Genomic DNA, 25,844 nt, shown 5'->3' with positions numbered 1-25,844 from the left:
AGTTTGCCACCTTCTTGAACCTAGAAGAAGAATCCTAGTCATTTCGGCTGCAAGAGTCAGCAGGAGACCGTGAGAAGGCTCCAAAGTGTCTGTCAGCTTTGATTTATATCCACAAATCAAAGGAATGTATTTCATCTCTCATAAAAGCTAAAATATTTGTTGCAGAGAGATGAAAATACTTCCTTCTGATTGGACACACTGTAGGCTACATCTGCATGTAAAACTGTATTTGTAGCCCCTGTGGAATCCCAGAGAAACACAGGAAACGGTTCTATGGTGCCTGATTGCAACAGCTGAACAGCGATTGGTATTGTTGTGTTCGGACTAACACGCTGGTGTCGGAAATTCTATTCCTGACCAAGTGATCCAAACCATTCCTGGCTCATTCAGCTCTGGGCACTTCAGAACCCAGAACATCCAATGGGCTGCTACAGGAACACCCCCCAGGGTTGATTGGCCAAGGGCTAATGTGCAGCCCACATCCATATTTCAATAAATTGAGTACCCTGAGATATGGACGGGGTGATTCGTACGGAGCCGGTTCCATGTGACTGGTGAATCACTGACTTTCTCTGACTTGCTCCAGTCACAGGATAAGTCTTGGTAAAAGTTTTATTTCTGTTTTTATTCCCTTTTATTTTATTGTGAAAAGCCAATTGTGTGTCTTTTTGTATTTTCTGCAATTTTTTTTCTTTGTACATATTTAATACATTGCCCACTTTTGGGATATTAAATCATAAAATGAATAAGTGACTTCTGTGTACTAAGCTCGGGCTCATATCTCCGGAGAGATTGTTGTATTGTAGAGTCTATGTGCTCGGTCTAAGTTCATTGCCAATCTGTATGCAATTGTACTGTGTGTTGGCAGATTGCCTGCAGATTGTAACATAGCAGATCTGCTAGACGGAGATCTGTGTGTGTGTCGTGGCCCAGTAGACCAGTCTGTGGACAAACTGTTGGGTGGTGGCAAGCTACCGTGTGTTGTGTATGGGTGTCTGTGAACAGTGGAAGAGTGATTAACACCAGGGTTCTAGCTTGTAGGATAGCTGAAGGAATCCTAGAAGGGTGTGCCAATTGCTAGACTGCTCCTCAATCCTTAGCGTGCACCAGATTGTATATAAGATTCATATCTGCCTGTGTGTGGTCAGCCAGCTGGAGTGGAGTCTCCCTCTAGTGGTGGCCAGAGGTAGTGCGGGCTGTGAAAGGGTATCCTGACCAGTCTTATATGCTGAAAGTCCCCCTCATTCCCTCTTTACCCCAAGTCACGGGCGGACCACGCCTTGGTTAGCTAGTCGTCATGGGCGTGCATTTTATCCGTGACACAGTGTATAATCCATGATGTGGGACTTCTCTTGTCCTCATTACATTGGAGTACAGAAACTCTTCCATTGTGACATTTATTCCCAAGCTCTCCCAGAATCCCTCAGCTTGGAATAATGTCCCCTGTGTCTGCAGAAACGTAGAGAATACTTCCATATACCGCGTCTCTTCATCTTGTTCATCCTTCTCGTTGGCAGAACAATGACATCTCAGCTAGACTAGAGGATGTGGGGACCACCACGGGATTATTTGGTATTTGTAATCACCTCCCCCTTGTTCCTGCACTGAGGGGTCCCGGCTTCCATTCCTTCTCTATACACAGAACAAAATACTTCAGTTGGGGAGAAGTTTGTCCCTTGTGGGACTTGAGACCTGAAAATGACCCTTGTCTATTATTTGGTATAATAACTCCCATGGTTCAACCCGGGGAAACGATGAAAATATGATCTTCCTCATAGAAATTCTAACAAAAGGCAACATTTTCCATTTTAAGTCAAAATTCATTTTAAATGGTTTCCCATTCACACAGAAGGAATGTACATGCTTTGTCACTGAGCGCACTGCTAGACAAAGGTTTTTATGAATAGACCCCTAAATGTCAGGAGATATAATATATTCTATTATATTGTATTATGTTATGTTATGTTAAATTATATAAAGACGGGAAGTATGGAGCAGATAAATGAACAGACCTCCTAGTAATGTCATTACCAGGCTGCAGCTAGGGGGAGCTCTAATGTTTGGAGTGTCCCCACAGGAGAGTGATTCCTTCTAGCTCACATATATTTTTTGTATGTCTAGTAAAATTGGACTTTTGAGGTAGATTATACATTGTAGCGCCCTCCTAGTTCAGCCAGGGGGATCTACACCCTAATGGTTGGTCAGAAGCTGCTTAGCAGCTCAGGTGTGATAGCCAGAGGGGTCACAATGTGGTCAGGGCTGAAAGACTCTGCAAGCCAGCCCCTCTGGAATTTCCCCCTGCTCTAAGGCTTTTGGAAGAGGGTCTTGGAGGCAGTGGGTGGATCTGAGGAGTGGCTGACTGCACTCTTGAGGGACCTAAAACATACATAAATAGTGTTGTGCTAACTCATATAGATACAATAGTCCATAAACAGGTTCCAATGTGATAGTTCAATCAAAATATGACATATAAATATACATATAAAGTGCTTGAATGGTGAACATCTAATAAGGTGCTTAAATGGTGAAGAATCACTACGATGTGCTCCGAATAAATAAAGTCTATTTGATAAACACGGTGCTCCACCTTAACTCAATGTTCCTCCACCTAAAAAATGTATGGATGGCCGCTCTCCTCCTACCATGGACCTATGAATGAATACAGGTCAACCAAGCCTGGTCATTCCGATGCTCTAGATGTCAGCAGATGACAGGCACCACTTTCCATAACAGGGTAAAACGGAATTCTTCTCACATGATAGAAGCAGTAACATAGTGATTTGCATTTCAAAACTCCCGCAATGACGTCACTAGGTTCCCTCCCCCACGCGTTACGCCACCAACCACGTGGCTTTGTCAGGTAAACCATCTTGGTAACCATGACTACTGTTCCTGCTTTGTTCTGAAGAACCTGCAACATCGCTGGATGTCACATTTCACATGGAACAAAACCTTTTATCATGATACACCAATAATCCGACCTACATTTATTATACAACAATATTATTCAAATAAAAACTTTAAAAAGATTGGAAAAAAGTTTTAAAAAATCCTGTGATTTTGTACAGCCCCATTTTGTGGTCAAAAAGAATAACATCACCCAAGTAAAAATTCATTATAAATCATACTTAACACTAATCATATTATTAAAAATGAAAAATAAAAATATTAAAATAATTATTATATGGCCTATAAAACAGATAAATCCCACATTAATAATTATTTATAAAACTATTTAGGCAAATTCTACATTATGTCCTGATGGATAAAAAGTCTGCATTTCGTATATCCAACAATATTATTATTATTATACAGGATTTATATGGCGCAAACAGTTTGCGCAGCGCTGTACAATATAAGGGGGGCGGTACAATTACAATACATTTCAGTACAGAAGGAATAGGAGGGCCCGGCTCCTGGAGCTTACAATCTGAAGGAAGGGGAGGGGATACAAAAGGTGATAGCTGCGGGGAATGATCTGGTGGAGGTGATTCAGTACAGTTCTTAGGTGGAGGTGGGGTAGGCTTCCCTGAAGAAGTGAGTTTTCAAAGATCGCTTAAAGGCAGACAGGGTGGGGGCTGACCGGAAATGCTGTGGTAGGGAGTTCCAGAGGATGGGAGAGGCTCTGGAGAAGTCCTGGAGGCGAGTGTGGGAGGAGGTGATGAGGGAGCTAAAGAGGAGGATATCATGGGAGGAGCAGAGTGGGCGATTTGGGCAGTATCTGTGGATGAGGTTGGTGATGTAGCTAGGGGCAGTGTTGTGGATGGCTTTATAAGCTGTGGTTAGTATTTTGAATTTTTTATGTTGGGTTAGTGAAAGCCAGTGGAGGGATCGGCAGAGAGGGGCAGCAGTCGCTGATCGGTTGGTAAGGTGTATGAGTCTAGCAGCAGTCGCTGATCGGTCGGTAAGGTGTATGAGTCTGGTAGCAGTTGCTGATTGGTTGGTAAGGTGGATGAATCTAGCAGCAGTCGCTGATCGGTTGGTAAGTTGTATGAGTTTAGCGGCAGTCGCTGATCGGTTGGTAAGGTGTATGAGTCTAGCGGCAGTCACTGATCAGTCGGTAAGGTGTATGAATCTAGCAGCAGTCGCCGATCGGTTGGTAAGGTGTATGAGTCTAGCAGCAGTCGCTGATCGGTCGGTAAGGTGTATGAGTCTAGTGGCAGTGGCTGATCAATTGGTAAGGTGGATAAGTTTAGCAGCAGTCGCTGATCGGTTGGTAAGGTGTATGAGTCTAGCGGCAGTGGCTGATCAATTGGTAAGGTGGATAAGTTTAGCAGCAGTCACTGATCGGTTGGTAAGGTGTATGAGTCTAGCAGCAGTCGCTGATCGGTCGGTAAGGTGTATGAGTTTAGCGGCAGTCTCTGATCGGTTGGTAAGGTGTATGAGTCTAGCGGCAGTCTCTGATCGGTTGGTAAGGTGTATGAGTCTAGCAGCAGTCGCTGATCGGTCGGTAAGGTGTATGAGTCTAGTGGCAGTCACTGATCGGTTGGTAAGGCGTATGAGTCTAGTGGCAGTCGCTGATCGGTTGGTAAGGTGTATGAGTCTAGCAACAGTCGCTGATCGGTTGGTAAGGTGTATGAGTCTAGCAGCAGTCGCTGATCGGTTGGTAAGGTGTATGTGTCTAGCAGCAGTCTCTGATCGGTTGGTAAGGTATATGAGTCTAGCGGCAGTCTCTGATTGGTTGGTAAGGTGTATGAGTCTAGCAGCAGTCCCTGATAGGTTGGTAAGGTGTATGAGTCTATCAGCAGTCGTTGATCGGTTGGTAAGGTATATGAGTCTTGCAGCAGTCGCTGATCGGTTGGTAAGGTGTATGAGTCTAGCAGCAGTTGCTGATCGGTTGGTAAGGTGTATGAGTCTAGCAGCAGTCGCTGATCGGTTGGTAAGGTGTATGAGTCTAGCAGCAGCATTTATAATAGACTGAAGGGGGATAGCCTGTGTTACGGTAGACCAGTGAGGAGGCGGGATATAACCAAGGCGTGGATAAGTTGTTTTGTGGTGTCATTGGTCAGGAAGGGGCGGATTTTGGAAATGTTCTGGAGGTTGAGGTGGCAGGATTTTGCCAGTGAGTGGATGTGGGGCCCAAAGGAGAGGTCAGAGTCTAGGATTACACCTAGCACTCTGTCATGAGGGGAAGGACCAATGGTTGTGCTGTTGATCTTAATGGTAAAGTCATGAGTGGGGGATCGGGGAGGAGGAAATACTACAGCTCAATTTTTGAAAGATTTAGTTTACGGTAGTGGTGTGACATCCATGCTGATATGTCGCTCAGTAGATTTGTGATACGTGAGGAGATTGAGGGGGTAAGCTGGGGAGTGGAGACATAGATCTGGGTGTCATCAGCATAGAGGTGGTATTGGAAGCCATGGGAGGTTATCAGATGGCCCAGGGAGGAGGTATAGAGAGAGAAAAGGAGGGGCCCAAGAGCAGAGCCTTGGGATACCCCAACAGAAAGAGGAAGCGGAGAGGAGGAGGAGTTGTATGTGACGCTGAAAGTGCACTGAGAAAGGTAAGAGGAGAAGCAGGAGAGAGCAGAGTCATGGAGACCAATGGAGTGGAGTTTACTGAGGAGGAACGGGTGGTCAACTGTGTCAAAGGCAGCGGAAAGGTCAAGGAGTATGAGTATAGAGTAATGGCCATTGGTTAGGATGAGTATGGCGTAATGGCCATTGGTTGGGATGAGTATGGAGTAATGGCCATTGGTTGGGATGAGTATGGAGTAATGGCCATTGGTTGGGATGAGTATGGAGTAATGGCCATTGGTTGGGATGAGTATGGAGTAATGGCCATCGGTTAGGATGAGTATGGAGTAATGGCCGTTGGTTGGGATGAGTATGGAGTAGTGGCCATTGGTTGAGATGAGTACAGAGTAGTGGCCATTGGTTGGGATGAGTACAGAGTAGTGGACATTGGTTGGGATGAGTATGGAGTAATGGCCATTGGTTGGGATGAGTATGGAGTAGTGGCCATTGGTTAGGATGAGTATGGAGTAATGGCCATTGGTTAGGATGAGTACAGAGTAGTGGCCATTGGTTGGAATGAGTATGGAGTAGTGGCCCTTGGTTGGGATGAGTATGGAGTAATGGCCATTGGTTGGGGTGAGTATGGAGTAATGGCCATTGGTTGGGATGAGTATGGAGTAATGGCCGTTGGTTTTAGCAGTTAGTAGGTCATTAGTGAGTTTTAGTTGGGCAGTTTCTGTGGAATATTGTGGGCAGAAGCCAGACTGTCGGGGATCAAGAAGGTTGTTGTCGGTGAGGTAGCAGTTCATATAGCTGTGAACAAGGCGCTCGGGAATCTTGGAGGCAAATGGGAGCAGGGAGATGGGTCTTAAGTTATACAAACAGGTGGGGTCCAGCGAGGGTTTTTTGAGGATGGGGGTAACCAGTGCATGTTTGAGTGTCGAGGGAGAGGTGCCCATGGAGAGTGAGAGGTTGAAGATGTGGGTTAGAGAGCTTAGGATAGAGCAGGAAGGAGGCTGCAACAATCGTGAGGGACAGGATCCAGGGGACAGGTGGTGAAATGGGCCTTGGAAAGGAGTTCGGTAACTTCCTCAGTGGTAACAGTGTCAAAGGAGGAGAGTGTAGAGTTTGGTATTGGGCCTGGTATGTTGGTTAGAGGAGGAAGCTTGACACTGGAGATCTCATCACAAATTATGTCGATCTTCTTCTTGAAGTGACTGGCAAAAAGATTCTCACTGACTTAGAACCCGAACCTTATTACTACCCCTCCAGTGGGGATGGTAGCCCAAAATAATAAACTGGAAGGATCTTTATTATGCACAGTAGTAAAATGTCTTGATACATTATGGTTTTTGAATCCTTTAGCGATATTCTGAACATGTTCCCTAATCCTCTCCCATAAAGGTCTATTGTGCGTCCAACGTATTGTATCCACAGCCATATTCCAGCACATAAACTCCCCCTTCTGTCTTGTATGTAATACAATCTCTAATTAAATCATCTTTATTTGTACTTGTTGCTTTAAAATTAATTATTTTCTGTTTAATCCCTTTAGTTCTTGTACATCCATAGCATTTTTTGCATGGGAAAAATCCTTTACCCGTGAAGAAAGAAAACTCACTTTTCTTAGGAGGATTCACCACATTTTTAACTATATTTATCAAAATATTTACCAACCCAACCAAAGTTTGTATATAGAGAGCCCCAAGGTTGTGTGACCGCATAGCTAAAAATGTGGTGAATCCCCCTAAGAAAAGTGAGTTGTCTTTCTTCACTGGTAAAGGAATATTATGTGTTTTTATTTTATTGTTTTTACCTGTTTACTGGCTAGATTGGATATATGTCAGGTATTCTATTTCTCTGGGGTTAGGAACCTTTCTTATACATGTCTTTTACAGACCCCATGGTGCCGGGAAGCGTCTATGTGCTCTTCCTAATTGGAAGACTCTCCCCACTGCTATGCTTTGGTGGAGACTCTTCCATTCCTTGACCTTGTGTCTGGGTTATTTGGTGTTTTACAGTTTTATGCTGCATATTGTTGTTTTACCACTTGAACTGACGATAGCCATTTTCTGGGTGTCTTTTGTCTCTCCCCTATTTCTTCCTTATTTTTTTATTGTTTTTTATTGAGGGTCATCTCGGGAATTTTTATTTGGTCCTGGATTCTCGATCTCCCCTACGGGGGCATGTGTGGGTCTCCCCATCGCTGTCTTGCATTTTTCTATGTCCACCTTAAGACCTAATAGTGTTGTTGTTCCCTTACTCTCCCATAATGTGCAGGTTCGGGATTCCCCTCTAAGCGTCTCATGGTTTTTTCTCGTTATAAGTCCCTGGGAGCTGATATACAGTAGGTGCTCTGCAGGAACCCCATTTTGTCTCCTCTTTCACACCACGTTATATTCATAGAGATTTCCCTGTGTGCTTTTTTGCTAATGCATCTGGGAAAAAACGAGGGGTAGCGCTCTGTTTGGCCCAGCGGTTATCCTTTACTGAATCTAAAGTGATACGGGACAAGGAAGGGCGATATCTATTGGTTAAAGGCCACTTGGGGGGAAACTTAGTGACTTTCCTGATTTACTACACCCCTAATGTGAATCAATTAGCCTTTTTTCGATCCCTGTTTCAATCTTTAGCTCCGGAACTGGAAGGCGATGTCATTTTAGTGGGGGATTTGAATTTGGCTTTAGATCAAATGCTTGATAAATCACGTGCGACCAAACTTGCATCCCCCCGAAACAAAGTCGCAAATTTGCTCAACTTTTATATCGCTATAATTTGGTGGATGCATGGAGAGAGGCCAATCCTACTTCTAGAGACTACTCTCATTTCTCTAGAGCTCACAACCGGTATTCACGTATACACCACATCTTTCTCCCTATGGAGTTGCTGCCTAAGTTGTGTTCGGCTAAAATTGTATGGACACCCTGGTCAGATCATGACCCGATGATGCTAACAATCTCCAATTTAACTGCCAATCTGGCCAAGTCGCACTGGCAATTGAATGAGTCCCTTCTTAGCAATGAGTCAACTCACCTTGAAGTGGTGGAGCATTTGAAATCTTACTTTCCCATTAGTAAATCAGAAGACACGACCCCGGCTATTAACTGGGCAGCTCAGAAAGCTTCTATCAGAGGTTTTTTTATCCAACAAGTCTCTAGACTAAAGTGATCTCATGAAGAGTTGATTTCTGCCAAAACTAAGGAATACGAGGCTTTACTGGCCCAACATAAAATTTCTCCAACTCCGGACTTGTTACTTAAGGTAGAACAGGCTCGTTTGGAGCTTAATCTTTGTCTCACCACAAAACTGGAAAACCAGCTACGATGGAGGAATCATAACTTCTTCACATGGCGAGACAAACCGGATTCTAAACTCTCCCCTAAACATACTTACTCAGCGCTTCCTAAGCTTAGCCTTCCTGGAGGTCACATCTCACAGGATCCTTAGAAATCCTTCAGGAATTTAATACGTTTTATTCTACCTTATATAGTCCACCCCAGTTTGTTGAGCCTTCCATGCTTCAAGATTTTTTAGGACCCTTGCAGCTCCCTTCCCTTGCCGACACCCACAGGGAACTTATGGAATGGCCTATAACTAGTGAGGAACTTGGTAAAGTTCTTAAAATGCTAACATCACATAAGTCCCCGGGCCCGGACGGTTTACCAGATGTTTACTATAAAACCTTCTCTGACCATCTTCTCCCCCATATGGCTCTTTACTTCAGTTCCTTGAGAGAAGACGGGTGATTCCTTTAGATGAAAATAATGCATATATTAGTGTTATTCCTAAACCTAATAAAGATGCGACTGATATCCTTAATTATCGGCCTATTTGCTAATAAATTGCGACCTGAAAATATTGACAAAACTTTTGGCCCTGCATCTTAATTCCTTTTTGGCGAAGTATGTTCACAAAGACCAATCAGGTCTGATTGCCAAACGTTAGATCAGATTTGAAGGTCCGTAGCTTTGATTTCTGCTGTTCGCTCTAATTTGGATGCCCCTCTTTCTTGGGAATTGCTGATTCTTTCTTTGGACCTCCATAAAGCTTTTGATAGCTTAACTTGAGAATATTTGTTTACTGTTTTGGGAGCTTTTGGATTTTGTGCTGCGTTTCTTGTGCTTTTGAAGTCATTATATAACACCCCCTCAGGTCAAGTGTCCATTAGAGGTTACAGATCCCCGTGTTCCAAATTCGACGTAACACTAGACAGGGTTTCCCACTCTCCCCACTGCTTTTTGCTTTGGCAATAGAACCCTTAGCTATGGCGATCCGCTCTCATGCCAGAATCCATGGGGTCCTCTGTGGTCATCAGGAACATAAATGCTCTTTATTAGCTGATGATGTTCTCATGTATGTTACATCCCCTCTAGTACTCTACCTAATCTATTGTCTCTCTTGTGTCACTTCTCTGAATTTTCTGGGCTGACTCTAAATTCTCATAAAACGATAACACTTAATACTTTGTTACCTTCTTCAATGGAGCAACGGCTTCAAACTCTATATGACTTTCAATGGGCTAGCAACTACTTATTGAGACAAAAATAAAAATGCAATTGGTGCAAGAGAATTTGTAGTGGATATAACGTTCACTCAGTAAATCTTAAACACAATAATCCAGTAAACAGAAATTAAGATATATAATCATATATGCTAATAATAAAAGGACAACAAGTAAACGATGCAGCTTTAGTGGTGAGGAAAGGGAAGGGGGGAGGGGTGGGGGGTAGGGAAAGGAGGGGAAAAAAGACTTGTGATGCAAACAGTACTGGATTGAGATAGATGGTATATATATATGTATACATATATATACAAAGCTGCAGTGTAGACACCGTCGTGAGGCTTGCACTTTCTAGAGTAAACCGGACTCTGTGGTAAATGGAGAAGAAAGAGAAGTGCGCCAGACTAAGTGCAGTAGAAATATAAAAGTTTATTGCACACAAGATTATAAAAACTCACAAGAAGTGGGTAGATATCAGGCATCAATATATAAGGAGGAGGATGTCATCTGTGCTGCACCTCACAAATGGATGGCTGTAATGCCAAGGTGTTGCACGGCTGGCGCTGTAGGCGGGTCCCACAGGAGGAAGCGAGGATGGCAGGCGCAGTAACCGGGAGTCGCGGCGCAGATAAGAACCGGGATCCAGGGCAGGCACTGCTGATCTCTCACATCAGCGTGGGTACAGGAGCCAGAGGTCTGATGAAAAGGTAGGTTGCCTAGAAACGCTCCACCGCCCCCTTGGAGGATTCCCAGCAACGTCCTGATGTCATTTCCTGCCCGGTGGCCATCTTGGATGTGCCTCAAGCTGGCTCCTGTACCCACGCTGATGTGAGAGATCAGCAGTGCCTGCCCTGGATCCCGGTTCTTATCTGCGCCGCAACTCCCGGTTACTGCGCCTGCCATCCTCGCTTCCTCCTGTGGGACCCGCCTAGAGCGCCAGCCATGCAACACCTTGGCATTACAGCCATCCATTTGTGAGGTGCAGCACAGATGACATCCTCCTCCTTATATATTGATGCCTGATATCTACCCACGTCTTGTGAGTTTTTATAATTTTGTGTGCAATAAACTTTTATATTCATACTGCACTTAGTCTGGCGCACTTCTCTTTCTTCTCACTACTTATTGAGACCCTATTTTACCAAGTAAACTATCCCCCTCTTTTCAAACGACTTCGGGAAGATCTTCATCGTTGGGCTGCTTACTCTGTATTTTGGTTTGGAAGGATCAACTCTATTAAAATGACCTTTTTACCTCGACTATTATACATCTTTCGGACCTTACTGATACCAACTCTGAGACGCGAGCTGCGGCTCCTACAGGCAGAGGTGCTTTGTTTTGTGTGGAACAATAGAAGGCATCAGATGAACCAGAAGATATTATACACTTTAAAGTCGCAGGGTGGGGTTGGTCTTCATTATTATTATACAGGATTTATACGGTGCCAACAGTTTGAGCAACGCTTTACAATATAAGGGAGACAGTACAATTACAATACATTTCAGTACAGAAGGAATGTGAATATTATCTCTATGCTTACTTGCAAGCTGCTCAAATTGTGCAATTGGCCTATACTACAGCTAAGGGATCTACTCCCCTCTGGGTTTCTATTGAAGCTCTATCCTGCCATCCTTTAGCGGTCGGTTCCTTGCCTTGGCTCCCTAATAGATCTCGCCCTCCTATCTTATGTCCTACTCTGTCTTTCTCATTGACAGTTTGGGATAGGTACGCCATCGCAAACCATTAGCCTCCCCACACGCTCCCTTAGCCCCAGTTTTTTGTAACCCTGAATCTGTACCGGGTCTGGTCCCGGCCCAATTCCAATGGTGGATCAACAAAGGGTTGCTGCGGATACATTACCTCCAGGGTGTAAGGTTTTTATCCTCTTCAGTACTTTACAGAGAAACTACAGATGCCCCCCATGTAAATGTTCAGATATAATAAAGTCGCCTCTTTTATCCGCTCAAAAATTGTTTTACTAGATGGAGCGCCCATTCTTACCAGTTTTGAACTTTCCTGTCAGCATACAAATCTCTCTAGAGGCCGTATTTCTGTGGTGTACGCCCTTCTTGCTGATCCAAACTGTAACTCCCCTATATGGATCAATGGGAATGGGACCTGAATGTTAATTATGATCTATCTGATTGGCAAGACATAGCCCTGGAATTATCTAAAGTTTCCATCATTACTACCTGAATTGAAGCAAACTATAAAACTATTGTGATGGTACCGGGTCCCAACTCGGACGGCGAGGAGGCATCCTTCTGCCTCACCAATGTGCTTTCAGTGTTGCAGCCAGATGGGTTCTATGTTCCACGTTTGGTGGCAATGTCTGATAGTTACTAGATTTTGGATCTGCATGTTTAACCTTATCTATAGGGTGATGGGGGTTAATGTTGGTAGGGCCCCGGAAATGGCCCTCTTCCATAAATTTCCACTTACAGTACCAAAAAAGACCCTTAACCACTTGCCGACCGCAGATAGCCGAATGACGACTTCACTGCGGCCAGCCAGTTCTGGGAGGGCGTCATATGACGTCCTCCCACGTGCCCCCGGAGGCGCACACTCTGCAATCTCCATGATTGCTGTGTCCTACGGACACAGCTGATCATGTGATGTGGTAAAAGGCCAATCACAGCTGCCTTTTACCCTTCTGATCAGCTGTGTCCAATGGAACAGCACATCACCGGGAAATGCAGCTGCTGATTATTGGCTGCACTTTCCTCATGCTGTCACAGTGTGAAGAAAGTACTGCCGATAACCGGAAATTGTCAGAGAAGGGATCAGCACCGATCATCAGGGCACTGATGATCAGTGACCTGATTGTCAGTGCCCAGCAGTGCCGCCCACCTGTGCCCATCAGTGCCACCCACCTGTGCCTATCAGTGCCCATCAGTGCCACCCAGCAGTGCCGCCAGTCAGTGCCACCCATCAATGCCACCTATCAGTGCCCATCAGTGCCACCTATCAGTGCCCAACTTGTTGCATATCAGTGCAGCATCATCAGTGCCGCTTCATCAGTGCTGCCTATAAGTTCAACCTCATCAACAAACATCGAAGGAGAAAAGTTATTATAGAACACAGACAGGAAGTGATGTCAGGTACAGACAGGAAGTGATGTCAGGCACAGACAGGAAGTGGTGTCAGGCACAGACAGGAAGTGATGTCAGGCACAGACAGGAAGTTATCTGGAATAAAGAAAGGAAGTGCCATACCATAGAAAGCAGAGAGGAGACGTTGATGGACATGGCAGCAGAGGAGGTAATAAGATGTTATTTTCTATTTACACCCAGTAACCCCCATCATGTCCGTCCTCTTCCTCCATAGTCATGTCCGTCCTCTTCCTCCATTGTCATGTCCATCCTCTTCCTCCATTGTCATGTCTGTCCTCTTCCTCCATAGTCACTGTGACATCTTTTATCTCCAGCAGATGATGATACACACATATATAGTGTGGGAACCCAGATTAACCCCTTCAGGGGCAGAACATTCCCCCACTTCCGGGGCCGGAACATTCTCCTCATTGTGGAGATAAATTCTAGTAATATGGTCCTCTAAACAAACAGCACTGACAATAAATAGACAAGACAAGGACCATCCTGACCATACATGGCCTACAAAGGGCAATGATGACACTACACAGGCAGCCAATGGGCAATCATTACACTATGCAGCCAACACAATGATGGAGTGCCGGGGTCAGGAGTATGGAGCATAGAGCCCCTTACATTGCTGCTCAGGAGGAAGAAAACATTCCCCAGCCGGCCATGAAGAATATGTTCCATCATTGGTGTCAGAGGGAGGAAAATACTGAGGGGTCTGAGGGAAGTAGAGGTGTTGAGGGGTCTCTCAGGGGGTACTGAGGATGAAAAACTTTGGGGCCCCTGAGGGGGTAGTGGAGCTGAAGGAATCTGGGTGGATAGGGTTGGTGGGGAGCAGGGCTCTGAGGGAAGAAAAGTTTGATAGGCTCAGGGGGACACTGAGGTAGGGAGGGGGGCTCTTGGTCTTTGATTGTCGTCTTACCTGCACTTATTTTCCAGACCTCCGTACGGAGCTTCTACCAGGAAAGGAAGACAACCTTCACCTTCTTACCATCTCACTGATCAAATAATGTATTCCAAGACACCAAGTGGAATGAAGAAGGACAATCCTTCACCCCTTGGTGGTCACTTGTTCTTAGAGGAGGTCTGTTGGTGCATTATTAACTGAAAGGTAGTCAGGGGTCAGTGCTATACATCTTCAGGAGACACTCCAATACCTTCCCATGACACATGCTCTGGCAGTGCCCGGTGCTGGAATTCAGAGCCCCAGGAACCCACCACCACTCTGTGCAATGTCCTGGATATTACAGTATACTTGGTAACCAAACCCCTCCCCCCTGCTGTCCTCCTCCTACACACACTGGGTAGAGAGAACAGACTCCTCCCCCACAGCTCTCTACTCCACCAGCACCATCCTCCTGCCATCCAACCCAATATCTTCTCTTACTGCAGAGAGTGACAGTGACATCACTCCTGTCAGTCAGCAGGCTGCCACAGATTGGAGCCTTGCAGCCGGAGTTCTGCCAATTAACCTGTTTATCTGGCAACTCTGGCCAAAAGTCAGTAAGTTCCCCTTCCTGGACATCATGACGACTCGACATTGTCCTCACAGCACTGCCTCAGAGCAAATAAGTCACAAGAAGGATCGAATAGGAGCAGACTGACCATTTGGAAATTCGGGCACTGCCCAAGGGCCCGGGGTCAGTAGGGGGCCCTATGAGATGCCCCTGGCACTTTTTTTATAGGCTTTTTTGTGTTTGGGCAAGGACACAGGGGCCCCATGATCCCCTATTGCCCGGGGGACCCCATGAGTTGTCAGTCTGCCCCTGGGATCGTATTTATCATTCCTTGTCTGCAGATCTAATACTCATCAAAACCAGTTCAGAGACCAAACAAACCCAACAGAGAAAATTACTAAGCAGTCCAGACAAAATGTCTTCCCATGAGGGGAGTAGTTCTTCAATGTCCAGCAACCCTCCTATTCCCTCCTCACATCCACATCCTATTATTGTGTGACCAATACCATCCAAATCATTCTTACTTTCATTTCCCAAAGTTATCCGTCTACAAGGAGACCTGTATAGATCACATGATGGCACCAATGAGGATGGAGGAGGACCGGAGTCACATGACTGAGAAGATACTAAACCTCACCCTGGAGATCATCTACCTGCTGACCGGAGAGGTGAGGAGGATTCTGGGAGGTCACATGACATCACTCTCATCTCTATTAATAAAACACAGACCTGACCGGAGAGGTGAGGAGGATTCTGGGAGGTCACATGACATCACTCTCATCTCTATTAATAAAACACAGACCTGACCGGAGAGGTGAGGAGGATTCTGGGAGGTCACATGACATCACTCTCATCTCTATTAATAAAACACAGACCTGACCGGAGAGGTGAGGAGGATTCTGGGAGGTCACATGACATCACTGTTATCTCTATTAATAAAACACAGACCTGACCGGAGAGGTGAGGAGGATTCTGGGAGGTCACATGACATCACTCTCATCTCTATTAATAAAACACAGACCTGACCAGAGAGGTGAGGAGGATTCTGGGAGGTCACATGGCATCACTCTTATCTTTATTAATAAAACACAGATTTATATAAAATACAGGATTTATATGGCGCCAACAGTTTGCTCAGCGCTTTACAATATAACGGGAGGCAATACAGCAACAATACAGTTCAATACAAGAGGGATAGGAGGGCCCTGCACCTGGGAGCTTACAATCTAAGAGGGAGGGGCTAGTGGTACAAAAGGTAGTAACTGTGGGGGATGGAATGGTTGGAAGAGTAGAAGATTCCATTATTAGCTAAGGGCAGGATAGGCTTCCCTGAAGAGATCGGTTTTCAGAGATCACCTAAAAGTGAACAGAGTAGGCGATAAAGTCTGATAAATTGGGGTAGAGAGTTCCAGAGGATGGGAGAAGCTCTAGAGAAGTCCTGGAGACAAGCATGGGAGGAGGAGACAAGGGAGCTAGAGAGCAGGAGGTTGTGCGGGGAGCGAAGAGTACAGTTTGGGTGATATTTGGAGACAAGATTGGTGATGTAATTTGGGGCGGAGTTATAAATGGTTTTATATGTTATTGTTAATGTTTTGAATTTTATCCATTGGGCAATGGGAAGCCAGTGGAGGGATTGGCAGAGAGGGGTGGAGGACACTGAATGGAGACCAGTGGAGGGTTTGGCAGAGAGGGGTGGAGGACACTGAGTGGAGACCAGTGGAGGGATTGGCAGAGAGGGGTGGAGGACACTGAGTGGAGGCCAGTGGAGGGATTGGCAGAGAGGGGTGGAGGACACTGAATGGAGGCCAGTGGAGGGATTGGCAGAGAGGGGTGGAGGACAGTGAATGGAGGCCAGTGGAGGGATTGGCAGAGAGGGGTGGAGGACACTGAGTGGAGGTCAGTGGAGGGATTGGCAGAGAGGGGTGGAGGACACTGAGTGGAGGCCAGTGGAGGGATTGGCAGAGAGGGGTGGAGGACACTGAATGGAGGCCAGTGGAGGGATTGGCAGAGAGGGGTGGCAGATGCAGAACGGTTAGTAAGGTGGATGAGTCTGGCAGCAGCATTAATGATAGACTGAAGAGGGGATAGCCTGTGATGAGGTCGGCCAATGAGGAGGGAGTTACAATAGTCAAGGCGAGATATAACAAGGGAGTGAATAAGTTGCTTAGTGGTTTCCGAGGTTAGGAAGGGGCGTATCTTGGAGATGTTGCGGAGGTGAAGTCTACAAGATTTGGACAGTGATTGGATTTGGAGTTGAAAGGACAGATGGGAGTCTAGGATTACACCTAGTACCCTGGCATGAGGGGAGGGACTGATGGTTGTGTTATTGATCTTGATGGAGAAGTCAGGGGAGGGGGCACGGGCTGGAGGGAATACTAAGAACTCAGTTTTGGAAAGATTGAGTTTGAGGAAGTGGAGTTACATCCATGCCAATATGTCAATTAGTAGGTTAGTAATGCAAGAGGAGACTGAAGGGGTGAGGTGAAGAGGAGACTGAAGGGGTGAGCTGAAGAGGAGACTGAAGGGGTGAGGTGAGGAGGAGACTGAAGGGGTGAGGTGAGGAGGAGACTGAGGGGGTGAGGTGAGGGGTAGAAAGATAGATTTGTGTGACATCAGTATAGAGATGGTACTTAAAGCCATGGGAGTTTATCAAGTGACCAAGGAAGGAGGTGAAGATGGAGAAGAGAAGGGGTCCAAGGACGGAACCTTGAGGGACCTCTACAGAGAGAGGGAGTGAAGAGGAGGAGCCAGAGATATAGGTAACTCTGAAGGAGTGCTGCGATAGGTAGGAGGAGAACCAGGAGAGAGCAGAGTCTCTGAGGCCAAGAGAGAGGAGTTTTTTGAGAGGATGGTCAACAGTATCAAAAGCCGCAGAGAGGTCAAGTAATAAGAGTACGGAGTAGTGGCCATTGGTTGGGATGAGTACGGAGTAGTGGCCATTGGTTGGGATGAGTACAGAGTAGTGGCCATTGGTTGGGATGAGTATGGAGTGGTGACCATTGGTTGGGATGAGTACGGAGTAGTGGCCATTGGTTGGGATTAGTACGGAGTAGTGGCCATTGGTTGGGATGAGTACGGAGTAGAGGCCATTGGTTGGGATGAGTACGGAGTAGAGGCCATTGGTTGGGATTAGTATGGAGTAGAGGCCATTGGTTTTAGCAGTTAGTAGATCATTAGTGAGGTTTAGGAGGGCGGTGTCAGTGGAGTGTAGAGAGCGAAAGCCAGACTGTAAAGGGTGAAGAAGGTCGTTGTCGGTGAGGTGGGAGCTCAGGCCATTGTAGACTAAGCGTTCTAGGAGTTTAGAGGTAAATGGCAGCAGGGAGATGGGTCTTAAGTAGTTCAGGTTGAAGGGGTCCAGGGAGGGCTTTTTAAGTATGGAAGTGATGTGCGCATGCTTTATAGGGGAGGGGAAGGCACCAGTAGAGAGGGAAAGATTGAAGATGTGAGTGAGGGAGCATAGGATGGAAGAGGGGGGTGACCGTAGTAGTTGTGAGGCGACAGGATCCAGGGGGCAGGTGGTGAGACGGGCTTCTGAGAAAACCTTAGTGACCTCTTCAGTAGTAGCAAGACCTGACTGGAGAGGTGAAGAGGATTCTGGGAGGTCACATGACATCACTCTTATCTCTGTTAATAAAACACAGACCTGACCGGAGAGGTGAGGAGGATTCTGGGAGGTCACATGACATCACTCTTATCTCTATTAATAAAACACAGACCTGACCGGAGAGGTGAAGAGGATTCTGGGAGGTCACATGACGTCACTCTTATCTCTATTAATAAAACACAGACCTGACTGGAGAGGTGAGGAGGATTCTGGGAGGTCACATGACATCACTCTCATCTCTATTAATAAAACACAGACCTGACCGGAGAGGTGAGGAGGATTCTGGGAGTCTAACATGATATTCCTATTGGTTCCTCAATACAGAGATTTCCTCTTCTGAAGTCAGGTGATCATATGACCATCACAGTGCCTCCATGTGACTCCCTAAACCCTGAGAGACACAACATGCAGAAGATTCTAGAAGTCACCAAGAAGATGATGGAGCTGCTGACAGGAGAGGTGAGCGGTGCCGGGAATTCTGGGACATTCTCCAGTAACAGACAAGGGATGTGTCTGGATGGTGACTGTATCATTGTGTGTGTCAGGTTCCTATAAGGTGTCAGGGTGTCACTGTCTATTTCTCCATGGAGGAGTGGGAGTATTTAGAAGGACACAAGGATCTCTACAAGGACGTCATGATGGACAATCAGCCGCCCCTCACATCACCGGGTAAGAGGAGACTTTATTGTAAAGGAGAGAGCAGTACGGAGGATCCACCTAGATCCCCCATCATCTGATAAACACATAGAAACAATGGATTCAGTCAGTGTGTGTGTTTCCTACAGATGGATCCAGTCATGGGAACCCACCAGAGAGATGTCCCCGTCCTCTGTATTCCCGGGATTCCACACAGGAAGGTCACACCATCCGTCATTGTTACAAGGTTGGTGGGATGGAGAATCTAGAACATGGACTCATAGAGACAATGTGTGGATATTTTATGTGAGTTTATATTTTACAGATGATATTTTCTGTCATTTCCTTGATTTAGAGTGGAGATCCAATCGATATAGAATTCGAGGTGAAAGCAGAAGAAGAAGAGGCGTATGTGAGGGATGATCAGCAGTCTATGGAGGAGGATGGAATAACGGGGACATTTATAGAGGAGGACACTCCTACAGAGATCAGCACAGGTGGGTCATGAACACTAAATCCATTCCTCCACCCATACTGCTCACTGATTGGTCCAGAGTAGGGCGGGGACTGGGTGATATCAGCCTGTAATCCCCTGGTCACTTTCCTGAGCTGGTTTGGGGGGAACCAATCAGCTCCTGTCTAGTAATCCTCTTTGTCTTTGTATTTTAGTCCATGGCCGGGAGATGAGGAAAACCTCAGAGGATTGTCTCACTTTGTCTCCAGACTGGAAAGTAGAAGATGAGGACATCACACAGTATAGTCCAGGAGAAAACCCGGCTCCCTCCAATGTCCATCCAGCACCACCCAGTGTAGATGGACCATTGGATTCCTTGTATCCTGAGGAACCTCAGACTGTGCGGGACTGTTCCGGCCTTCCAACAGGGAAGAGCTTCTCCTGTACTGAGTGCGGAAAATGTTTCCATCATAAATCCCGCCTTAATGAGCATAAAAGATCTCACACAGGAGAGAAGCCGTATTCCTGTCCTAAGTGTGAGAAATGCTTTTCAAATAATTCCAATCTTGAAATACATCAGAGGCTTCACACAGGCGAGAAGCCATATTCCTGTCCTGAGTGCGGGAAATGTTTTTCAATGAAGTCCCATCTTAATAGACATCAGAGATCTCACACAGGGGAAAAACCGTATTCCTGTCTTGAGTGCGGGAAATGTTTTCCAAGGAAGTCCCATCTTTACACACATCAGAGATCTCACACGGGGGAGAAGCCATATTCCTGTCCTGAGTGTAGGAAATGTTTTTCAGACAAGTCCAGTCTTTACAAACATCAGAGATCTCATACGGGTGAGAAGCCATATTCCTGTTCTGAGTGTGGGAAATGTTTTTCAGACACATCCAATCTTTACAGACATCAGAGCTCTCACACGGGGGAAAAGCCAGTTTTTTGTTCTGAGTGCGGGAAATGTTTTTCACAAAAGTCCAATTTTTACAGACATCAGAGATCTCACACAGGGGAGAAGCCACATTCCTGTCCTGAGTGCGGGAAATGTTTTTCAGACACATCCAATCTTGCCAGACATCAGAGATCTCACATGGTGGAGAAGCCACTTTCCTGTCCTGAGTGAGGGAAATGTTCCTCACTGATTTCCTGTCTTCCTGTACATCAGGGGCCCCACACAACCCTGGAGGTGTATTAGTGCCTTGAGTGCGGGAAATGTCTTTTAGATGAATGTTGCTGGACATCCCAGCTCTCATGTGGGGAAGAAGCACCCCCTGATATACACCTCAGATATACTCCATGGCTGATCTTCATCATGGAAGAAACAGTTGATAAGGAGATCAGAGGTCCCCATAGACATGGATGAAGTGTGGGACCGGGTTGGCTTTTCGTTGAATAAAGTTTGTGGTGTAGAGACTTAGAGGTTTATTTTTTGAAAAATAAATCAATGAATATGACCAGCACTCACACAGCCATGACCAATATTGTGATTATTTTAGTTCATACAGGGATTTCCTATGATCATTGGCTCCATCTAGTGGCCATAATGTGGTATTGAACTATTTTTCCTGATTGAGGTATTTTGGAAGTAATACATCATTATGGCCACTAGAGGGAGCTGATGATTATAGGAAGTACTGTGTTTAGGATCTGTCAGGGCTGGACACATGCTTGTCACTCTCACCCATCATTGTTTTTGACCCCTTAGTTTACTATGTCAGGCGTGGTTTTATAGAAATCCCTGAGATCACACTCATGCATGTATAAGCACAGCAGACATTGAAGGACATAAAATAAATAACAGGCTTAAACCAACCAATGATTTAAAACCCAAAATATAGCGAACGACCTTTAGATGGCGATAATTTAATAGCAATTTGCGCCACTTGTTCCTAAAGCAGGGGTCTCCAAAATGCGGCCCGTGGGCCGGATGTGGCCCTTTGCTTTGCTTTTATCTGGCCCTTGGGGCTCTTTTCCTTCCATTGATATGAAACACTATTCCTTCCCTTGACACCAATGATTGGACGCTTTTCTTTCCACTGATACCAACGATTGGGATGCTGTTTCTTTCACTGACACCAATGATGGGACGCTATTTCTTTCACTGACACCAATGATGGGACACTATTCCTCCCACTGACACCAATGATGGGGCACTATTCCTCCCACTGACACCAATGATGGGGCACTATTCCTCCCACTGACACCAATGATGGGGCACTATTCCTCCCACTGACACCAATGATGGGGCACTATTCCTCCCGCTGATTCCAATGACGGGGCAATATTCCTCCCACTGACACCAATGATGGGACACTATTCCTCCCGCTGACTCCAATGACGGGGCAATATTCCTCCCACTGACACCAATGATGGGACACTATTCCTCCCACTAATACCAATGATGGGGCACTATTCCTCCCACTAATACCAATGATGGGGCACTATTCCTCCCACTGACACCAATGATGGGACACTATTCCTCTCACTGATACCAATGATGGGGCACTATTCCTCTCACTGACACCAATGATGGGGCACTATTCCTCCCACTGACACCAATGATGGGGCACTATTCCTCCCACTGACACCAATGATGGGGCACTATTCCTCCACTGACACCAATGATGGGGCACTATTCCTCCCACTGATACCAATGATGAGGCACTATTCCTCCCACTGACACCAATGATGTGGCACTATTCCTCTCACTGACACCAATGATGGGGCACTATTCCTCCAACTGACACCAATGATGGGGCACTATTCCTCCCACTGACACCAATGATGTATCACTATTCCTCCCACTGACACCAATGATGTATCACTATTCCTCCCACTGATACCAATGATGGGGCACTATTCCTCCCACTGATACCTGTGATGGGGCACTATTCATCCCAATGACACCAGCGACAGGGCACTGTTCCTCCCACTGATACCAGAAATGGGGAACTAATTATCCCACTGACACCAATGATGGGGCACTGTTCTTCCCATTGAAACCAGCGATGGGTCACTGTTCCTTCCACTGATACCTGTGATAGGGCACTGTTCCTCCCACTGACACCAGCAACAGGGCACTGTTCCTCCCATTGACACCAGTGATGGATCACTGTTCCTTCCACTGACACCAGTGATGGGGCACTGTTCCTCCCACTGATACCAGAAATGAGGAACTAATTATCCCACTGACAACAATGATGGGACACTGTTCCTCCCACTGACATCAATGATTGGGTACTATTCCTCCCACTGATTCCAACAACGGGGCACTGTTCCTCCCACTGACACCTGCAATGGGGCACTATTCCTCCCACTGACACCTGCGATAGGGCACTGTTCCTCCCACTGACATCTGCAATGGGGCACTGATCCTCCCAATGACACCTGCAATGGGGCACTGCTCCTTCCACTGACACCAGTGACGGGGCACTGTTCCTTCCTCTGACACCTGCAATGGGGCACTGTTACTCCCATTGACACCAGCAATGGGGCACTGTTCTCCCACTGATACCTGTGATGGGGCACTGCTTCTCCCACTGACACCAACATCAGGGCACTCTTCCTCCCAATGACACCAGCAATAGGTTACTGTTCCTTCCACTGACACCAGTGATGGGGCACTGTTCCTCCCACTGATACCAGAAATGGGGAACTTTTTATCCCACTGACACCAATGATGGGGTCGTGTTCCTCCCACTGAAACCTGCGATGGGGCCTTGTTCCTCCCACTGAAACCTGCGATGGGGCCTTGTTCCTCCCACTGACACCAGCGACAGGGCACTGTTCCTCCCATTGACACCAGTGATGGGCCACTGTTCCTCCTACTGACACCAGCATTACGGCACTGTTCCTTCCACTGACACCAGTGATGGGGCACTGTTCCCTCACTGATACCAGAAATGGGGATACTAATTATCCCATTGACACCAATGATGGGGTCCTGTTCCTCCCACTGACACCTACGATGGGGCCCTGTTCCTCCCACTGAGAACAGCAACGGAGCACTGTTGCTACCATTGACACAAGTGATGGGTCACTGACACCAGCGATGCAGCACTGTTCCACTGACACCTGTGATGGGGCACTGTTCCTGCAACTAATACCAGAAATGGGTAACTTATTATCCCACTGACACCAGAGATGGGGCACTGTTCCTCCCACTGATACCAGAAATGGGGAGCTAATTATCCCACTGACACCAATGATGGGGCACTGTTCTTCCCACTGACCACCAAGTTGAGGGTATTGTTTACTCCCACTCAGGACATTTTCCACTGGCCACAATCTGGCCCCCCTAAAGATTGAAGGGCAATAAACTGGCCCTTTGTTTGAAACTTTGGAGACCTCTGGTCTAAAGTCTACATTTTACATTTTAAATAATTGGAAAAATATTCAGCCAGCACAGCAAATATAACAAATTACCTGGTCCTGGAAGATTGGGTCACCTCCCCAAAACAGAACCATGTGAGAAACAACAGATCCAGGGAAAGCGACCAGGGAAAGAAATGCGGCCCCAAAACAGAACCATGTGAGAAACAACAGATCCAGGGAAAGAAATGCGGCCCCAAAACAGAACCATGTGAGAAACAGATCCAGGGAAAGCGACCAGGAAAAGAAATGTGGCCCCAAAACAGAACCATGTGAGAAACAACAGATCCAGGGAAAGCAACCAGGGAAAGAAATGTGGCCCCAAAACAGAACCATGTGAGAAACAACAGATCCAGGGAAAGCAACCAGGGAAAGAAATGTGGCCCCAAAACAGAACCATGTGAGAAACAACAGATCCAGGGAAAGCAACCAGGAAAGAAATGTGGCCCCAAAACAGAACCATGTGAGAAACAACAGATCCAGGGAAAGCAACCAGGGAAAGAAATGTGGCCCCAAAACAGAACCATGTGAGAAACAACAGATCCAGGGAAAGCAACCAGGGAAAGAAATGTGGCCCCAAAACAGAACCATGTGAGAAACAACAGATCCAGGGAAAGCAACCAGGAAAGAAATGTGGCCCCAAAACAGAACCATGTGACAAACAAAAGATCCAGGGAAAGCAACCAGGGAAAGAAATGTGGCCCCAAAACAGAACCATGTGAGAAACAACAGATCCAGGGAAAGCAACCAGGGAAAGAAATGTGGCCCCAAAACAGAACCATGTGAGAAACAACAGATCCAGGGAAAGCAACCAGGGAAAGAAATGTGGCCCCAAAACAGAACCATGTGAGAAACAACAGATCCAGGGAAAGCAACCAGGAAAGAAATGTGGCCCCAAAACAGAACCATGTGAGAAACAACAGATCCAGGGAAAACAATCAGTGAAAGAAATGTGGCCCCAAAACAGAACCATGTGAAAAACAACAGATCCAGGGAAAACAACCAGGGAAAGAAATGTGGCCCCAAAACAGAACCATGTGAAAAACAACAGATCCAGGGAAAACAACCAGGGAAAGACACGCAGACAGGCACAATACAACCCATCCAAATACAGAAGGAAATGTAACCTGGCAAGGGAGGATGGAGACCTGGATGGAGCATCATAGGGTGGTCACCATCTATACAGGAGGTAGTTATGCAGCTGACCTTTATCATGTCCTAGTACAGACATACAATGGTGATCCCTCCGAGACGGCATAGAGATCTAGAAGATACAAGTATAAGGCCAGACCAGCACAGAATGCAGAGAGCTTTTTGCAGGTTAATGGAACATGACTATAACAGTTGTGGGACTGCAGGTGGTTACTTTCCTAATTCAGTCGCTGGTGAGATGTTTATGGAAATATGGAAGTTGCTTATTGTAGCAAAAAGACATTGAGAGATGTATAGCTTCTGATGTGGAGAGGGCGGAGTCAATGAAAGCGTTCCACCTGGAGGTGAAGCGTGGTTCTGAGATATGGTGGAAGAGTTGAGAGTCCAACTTCTCCCTGTAAAGTAGGGTTCTTAGTTTTCTTTTGACATCTGTTATGGTCGGAGCAAAAGGAGTTGTCCATTTCTTCAGGATTGCTCCACATGCCACTAGCAGACAGATTAAAATCCAGCATGAGCCAGGACGTGTGGCAGTCCTAAACCTTGGTGCTTGGAGCATGAGACTTTCATACCCAAAGGGAGCAGGAGGGGGTCCTTAGGGAAGAGGTGCTGTGTTCTTACAATTAAATTGACCACCTGAATCCCAGAAAGCTGCTTTTGGGTGACAGCCACAGGCAATGGGCTAGCGTTGGTCTAGGCGTGCCACATAGAGGGCATAGAGCAGCTTGTGGACTGGATTTGAAGGTGAGAAAAGGAATATATGGGGCAACACAGTGGCCAAATGGTTAGCATTTCTGCCTGGCAGCACTAGGGTCATTGGTTCAAATCCCAGCCATGGCACCACCTCCCTGGAGCTTGCATGTTCTCCCTGTGCCTGCGTGGGTTTCCTCCGGGTACTTCAGCTTTCTCCCACATTCCAAAGACATGCTGGTAGGTTAATTGAATCCTGTCTATAATTGGCCCTAGAAATGCATGAATGTGAGCTGAGACCTTAGATTGTACACCCCATGAGGGTTAGGGACTGACATGAATGTACAATATATTTGTAAAGTGCTGTGTAAATTGGCAGTACCTCTGATACATAAATAAATGGTCTATGCTAATTGAAC

The 25,844-nt window shown here is 46.3% G+C and overlaps 1 protein-coding gene across 1 annotated transcript in view; it reads left to right on the top strand.

Annotated features, from left to right (window-relative positions):
• Positions 1 to 20,629, top strand: part of LOC149461955 (uncharacterized) — a 98,283-nt gene extending 77,654 nt beyond the window's left edge. The window contains exon 6 of the mRNA XM_089677765.1: positions 19,433 to 20,629. Coding sequence (XP_089533891.1) covers positions 19,433 to 20,338 — 906 coding nt within the window. The 3' untranslated portion in view covers positions 20,339 to 20,629. The remainder of the gene's footprint in view (positions 1 to 19,432) is intronic.
• The last annotated feature ends 5,215 nt before the right edge of the window (positions 20,630 to 25,844 follow it).

Source organism: Staurois parvus, unplaced genomic scaffold (assembly GCF_062004578.1).
Source record: "Staurois parvus isolate SC_StPar_1 unplaced genomic scaffold, SC_StPar_1.0 ptg000191l, whole genome shotgun sequence".
NCBI lineage: Eukaryota > Metazoa > Chordata > Amphibia > Anura > Ranidae > Staurois > Staurois parvus.
This window is presented reverse-complemented; position numbering and strand designations above follow the sequence as displayed.